Consider the following 6,384-nt stretch of genomic DNA (forward strand, 5'->3'; position numbering starts at 1 on the left):
TCTGTAAAAGAAGTAATACATTTTTTGAAGAAGTTTTAAATGGGCCAAAATGAAAATACATAAAATGTTTATATCCTCCTGAGACCCAGAAAAAAAAAGTTTTTTGAATTATTTTTTTTTCCATGTCATCACACTGTTTAGAGCGCAATAAACAAATGGTAAAAAAACATTTTTGAAAAATAATATTTTATTCATACGTTATGCTATGTCCTCTGTAGTGGACGCCATGACTTAGTTGTTTAAAAAATAAAATGACATGAAATTATATGTATAGGCAAAACCAATGGGATTTTTTTTCAATCACCAATACATTTTGGGGTTTCAGGATTTTATCAACCAAAATTTGTATAAAGATTATTCTCAACTATGTTATGAAAGAAATAACGGAATGAATTGATACACCATTTTACTTTATGCAATATGTGGGTAAAATGGCCATTCAATGCAATGTATCTATACACTGTATCTAATTTGCACATTAATGTGTTCTTGGAGCAACATTTAATGAAAAAAGAAGTGTAATAATTGGAGTTATAATTGGCAACATTTTAATAATAATATCTAATATTTCATAGGAATATTGATGTATAATTTATTTCCATATTCACTTGTTGTGTCTCCCAGAATGCCTGATAAACATGATGTAAGTCCTGATGTCCTCTACAGTGAACATGTATGAAATCAACCAGAGGTGTAAAATACTTGAGTAATTTTAACTTTTTGGGGGATTTTTACTTTACTTGAGTACAATTAAAAATCAATACTTTTACTTTTACTTAATTAAAAAAAAAAATGTAAGTACTTTTTACTCCTTACAATTTTATTTATAGTCAAAAAGTACTTATTTTTTGGAGATTACTTCATTCTATTTTCCCTTGCTATTACAAAACCAATTGAATTGCGCTGATGCCCAGTTTAATTTAAATGTCATTTATTCTGCCAAGATTCATTTTCACATTCCATGAAATTGGTCAGACATGTTCATTGGTCCTTTGGAAGTGACTTCATGTCGCATAAGAGAGCCTAAGTCCCTCCCCTTCCGGTTGACCACCATGGGACCTTAATTCGGAAAAATATTGTATGGTAGTCAATGGCGAGAGACAACAAATATTTTGATCTCGTTTGAATTGTGCCCTGAATTACACATATAATGTTTGTCAATTTAAAAGATACATTTTAAAGTCAAGAAAGTCGCAGTTTGATGTAAAACTGTTGAGGTATAAGACTGTGAAAATACGTAATTTCAAAGACTACAAACCAAAAAGGCACGCATGTGACATCATACCTTTTCTCTCAATGAATGAAGCTAACTTTACTGAAGCTAACGTCTGTCATTTTTTTCTATAGTCTTACGTTATAATCGTAACGTTACGCCGTCATGCCTGAGTGTTTTGTACCAGACTGCACGCATACGAGCAACGATGGTGACGTATATAGTGCGAGACGAGAGATGTATAGTTCATTGAGAGATTTTCACATAAAACTAAATGTTACTCTTCTGTTTTATGACAAACTGCGACTTTCTTGACTTTCATAATTATCTTTTAAATTGACAAACATCATATGTGTAATTCAGGGCACAGTTCAGACGGAATAAAAAGATAAGTTGTCTCTCGCCATTGACTACCATACATATTTTTTTCGAAATAAGGTCCCATGAGCCGGAAGTGGAGGGGCGGGACTTAGGCTCTCAATGCACAGCACCTTGACCTGGAAATTAGAGAAATTATAACAGTCAATCAGTGGAAGAAAATGGAGGAAGAACGTGTTTCAGCTGCGAACCCGTGGCCGTACCGTAGCGAATTCTTTTCTTTTAGTGTTAAAAGTATGTTTAGTGGATTGTTTAAAGCATGTTGCATACTGGCATTAGATAGTAGTCTTATAGTTTGATAATTAAATACAATTAAATACAAAAGTTTCTAAAGCAGGATAAAACCTTGTATGTGGTTCATTCACTTCATGTTTTTAGAGATTAAAAGCTTAAACAAGAATCTCTAGTTTTCATTCTTGCTTTTACTTTTACTCTTTTAATACTCAAGTACAATTTTAATGTGGTACTTTTTTACTTTTACTCAAGTACGATTCTGGCCAGTTACTTTTACTTTTAATTGAGTAAAATTTTCCCTCAGTACTTGTACTTTCACTTGAGTAACATTTTTGAGTACTTTTTACACCTCTGAAATCAACGCCCTGTTCTGTAACAGAAAGTATTTTTTTTATTTGAAACCCCTTAACATTTTCCTGAGATGTTGTTTTATGAAATACAATTTGAAAAGTAGTACAATTTAAATTATAATTACAATATATTATCATATTTCCATAAGAATGCTACATTTGATCACTAAATTAATGTCAGATATTTTTAAAGACCAAGGAGTAGTTGTTTTAGTGGTGAAACCTCCAAACATTTGGTATCTCTCAAAAGTCCTGAATGTGCTCTTTACAGGACACCCAGGTTGTGTCATGTGACATGTATGATGTCAGAGAAATTCACTAAAATATAATGTCCACTACAGTGGACAAAAGTCTATTCTTGGGTCCCAGGAGGATATGGCTTAGCACTTAACATTACACAGAAGTCATTAAAGGGAAATTTAACTAGAATTCCCCTACTCCATAAAACAAACAAGAAAAGTATACATAATAGAAACATGAATTTAATCAACATCTTATAGCCTAAACTGAGTTATCCAGAAAAATCCAATTATTTAAGGTCCATATTAGATACTAAAACCAGACAGAGCCCCACATTTGAACATTTGACGTAATAAAACAACAAATGATAAAGACGTTCTGCACAACCTGATAAGATCTGACACATCACCCAGAGCCTCTTGATTCTGTGTCTGCTGGTATTAAGTATTTTTACTCTTGTCATTTAGCTTTAAATTCTAGGAGTTATTTTTATTAACAATGATAATAATTTTCTATTTATTAAGTAATGCATAGAGTGTTTTAAAGGAAATAGACTCCACATAAACTGATTCTGTATCCCATGGAGCTGTCATGATCCCAACTCCAGGGATAAAATAAAAGAAAGCTGTTTAATTATTCAATAACAATATTTGGCTGGTTAAACTACAGGAAAATAATTTGTAACTTTTCCATATAATTCATTTTCAACAAAGTTGATGAGAAGTAGGCCTACCTATAATCTAATTTGAATGAGAGATGAGTGGAATAATGCATTTCTCACCACTAGCACTGCCACTACAGTGAAGCTATATAGGTTAGTTAACCCTTTATGAAGATTTTTATTTATTTATAATTGTTTACATTAATAACGATCTCATCACTTCCTGCAAGGAGCAAAACATTTATCATGTGCTAAGAGTACATCAGCATTTATTAAAAATCAAGCCTGAAGTGAAAAGTCAACCTCAAATGAAACAGTTGTAGAAGTTTTTTGACATTTATTTAAAATAGTATATTATATTTAAAATATTGCATTTTGAATAGTCAAAATGATTGAAGGATCACAAGAAATCCCAATCATAAAATGGCACTGGTCCAAGGAGGCAAGGGAGGCTGAGCCTCTTCAAATATGTGATGTGATAAAATTAACTGTTGTTTTTAACCAGTCACTACTATGATACATATTGTATTATAATACATAATGGTCTGATTTCACAGACAGGGTTTAGACTAAACCAGGATTAGGCCTGAGTTCATTTGAAGCATTTAAGTAGCTTTTATAAACGTGCCTTATAAAAAACATAACTGATGTGCATCTTGAGACAAAACTATAGCACAGACATATTTTCAGATATGTCAGTGCAAGTTGCTTTTAGTTAAAATAGCTCAAACATGCATTTTAGTCTGGGACTAGACTCAAGCCATGTCTGTGAAACCGGAGGAATGTATTTTATTAGAATAATTTTGCACGCTCATTCAGTGCAAGATGACCACTTAGGTCCACAACACAGTCTAGCATAATCAATAGTGTAAGCAGTGAATTATTAAACTCAAGTTTTTTTTAGTTTTTTTTTGTTGTTTTTTTTTAAATTGGACTTGTTAGCCTTGTGCATTTTCTGTGTGCTACTTTATTAGATGAAAAAATATATATATTTTGAATGATAATTCAGCTATGCTGATCTACGTTACTGGACATAATATTCTGAAACACTGTTAATAAATGGCAGGCGTTTTATTGTTGATAAATAGGACAAATGTTAGCATTTATAAATTTGCCAGAAGCAACACATTTTCTGTCAGAGGTAACAAAGAGTTGCTAAACTGAAATAAATACACAATAGTTTTTACAGAAAGAGAAAAATTTCTGCATCTATATAGATGGATGGTTAAGATGTAAACAACAGGATTTCAGTAAAAAAATCACTTATCCTATATATTAGTGTTTGGCCTACTGTAAGACATCTTGTTGATGCCTAATGATTTAGGTCATGGTTATGGGAGATATGTGGGATTTTGGAGTCACAATTCTCATGGCAGGAAAAACAGTTTTTTTTGGTGACAAAGGAAGAAGTCTTTGATGCATCTAATTTCTCTTGATGAAGGACTCATACAGGGAGGTGAGCTGGTCCTTCAGGTCCTGTGCGTAGGGGTCCAGCTTTTCCTTCAGGTCTTCAGCATAGGGAGTGAGACTCTGCTGGACCATCTGTGCTCTCTCTCTAATCTGGGCCTGAAGATCCTCAGCCAGAGGGGTCACGGTCTTCTGGAACTCCTGCAGACGCTGGTCAACCTTCTCCTTGATTTCAGCAGTGTAGGGCTCCAGCTGAGCCTGCAGCTCCTTCACGCTCTGCTCCAGGTTTCCTCTCAGCTCCTCACTCTTCTGGAGCAGAGTGGCCTTCAGGGTCTCAGAATCCAGGGATTCTGCATATGGAGTCATGGCTGTCCTGAGCTCCTCCACTCTCTGCTGGATCTGGCTCTTGAGGTTGTCAGCATAGGGCTCCAGCTGGTCTCTCACAGTGATCAGGTCCTGGCCCAAACGCTCCCTCAACACTTCAGTCTCTTTGGTGATTCTGGTCATCAGCTCTTCAGTCAGAGGATCCATCTGTTTCTTGAGGGTGACGGCATATTCACTGGCCATATCGGCACTCTGGGTCAGTCTAGCACTGTTAAATGGAGAAGGACATTTGAGTTTCATATCAGGGCATAAGAAATAGTCTAAATAACAGTGTCCTGCAGGTAAATTTTCTTGACTTACTTGACGTCCTGTCCCAGTTGGGAAGACCTGATCATCTGGATGGTTTCCTCTGCAGTTTGTGTTGCCTTTGAAACATAGCTCCAGAATGCATCAGTCAGCTGCTCCAGCTGTGGCTTGGGCTCATCAGCAGAGAATAGGTTGGCCTGGCAACCTGTTGATGGAGTATTTCAGTTTGATCACATGGTAAATGTATCAAGCCTTAAAACATTTTCATATAGTAATTTTCTCTGAATTTCTCACCTGTAAACACAGCAAGTGCAAGAACCACAATAACCTTCATGATGTTCAGTTTTATTCTATAAGCAAAAAAACAAAAAACACTTTTAATGAATGTCTCTGTCTTTTACAGAAATGTAAATAGTGCTCTATTTTTAATTTACAAAAAAATGTGAAAGTTCTTACCTGTGTCAGTGTGTTTTAATTGATGCTGTCCTGTCTGAAGAACAAGTGTGAAGGTTGCTGTTTCACATCTGTATTTATATAGCATAGGGAGGTGATTGCCATAGTGGAAACCCAAAGTCCAGTGGTAGTGCCTTGCTGTCATTACTCCACATCATAATGCCCTGACTGTACCTTCAACCACACAGACTTTCAGATTCAGCACAGATAATGGTAACAGTGGAACTTTGTCTTTAAAAGCAGTAATACATTTTTTGAGGAAGTTTTAATTGGGCCAAAATGAAAATACATAAAATATTTATATGGCTTAGCACTTAACATTACACAGAAGTCATTAAAGGGAAGTTTAACTAGAATTCCCCTACTTCCTATAACAAACAAGAAAAGTATAAACAATGGAAACGTTCATTTAATTAAAATCTTAAAGCCTAAACTGAATTATCCAGAAAAATCCAATTATTTAAAGGGGTGGTTGATTATGATTTCACTTTTCTAACTTTAGTTAGTGTGTAATGTTGCTGTTTGAGCATAAACAACATCTGCACAGTTACAACGCTCAAAGTTCAAAGCAAAGGAATATATTTGCTTTTAAAGAAATCGTTTTTTAAGGACTACAACAAACGGCTGGTAGAGACTACATGACATTTCTCCCGGGTTAGTGACATCACCAACCATAGAATTTACATAAACCCCACCCCCGGGAACGCGATTTATAGATTATCATGACAGAATATGCTAATCAATGACGAGAAGATACTACACATAAACTACATAAATTCATCAACTAACCATTCAGAAATGTCCTGTTGTAATCTACA

The 6,384-nt window shown here is 34.7% G+C and overlaps 1 protein-coding gene across 1 annotated transcript; it reads right to left on the reverse strand.

Annotated features, from left to right (window-relative positions):
- Positions 1–4,157: 4,157 nt before the first annotated feature.
- LOC309484339 (uncharacterized protein) lies at positions 4,158–5,633 on the reverse strand. Its single transcript, XM_082150567.1, has 4 exons — positions 5,570–5,633; positions 5,408–5,463; positions 5,168–5,318; positions 4,158–5,075 (listed from the first exon to the last, which is right to left on the reverse strand). The coding sequence occupies exons 2-4, from the start codon at positions 5,445–5,447 to the stop codon at positions 4,499–4,501; spliced, it is 768 nt and encodes a 255-aa protein (XP_082006693.1). The 5' UTR covers positions 5,448–5,463; positions 5,570–5,633; the 3' UTR covers positions 4,158–4,498.
- Between the last annotated feature and the right edge of the window lie 751 nt (positions 5,634–6,384).

This window comes from Leuciscus leuciscus (genome assembly GCF_965113295.1).
Source record: "Leuciscus leuciscus genome assembly, chromosome: 20".
NCBI classification, from domain to species: Eukaryota; Metazoa; Chordata; class Actinopteri; order Cypriniformes; family Leuciscidae; genus Leuciscus; species Leuciscus leuciscus.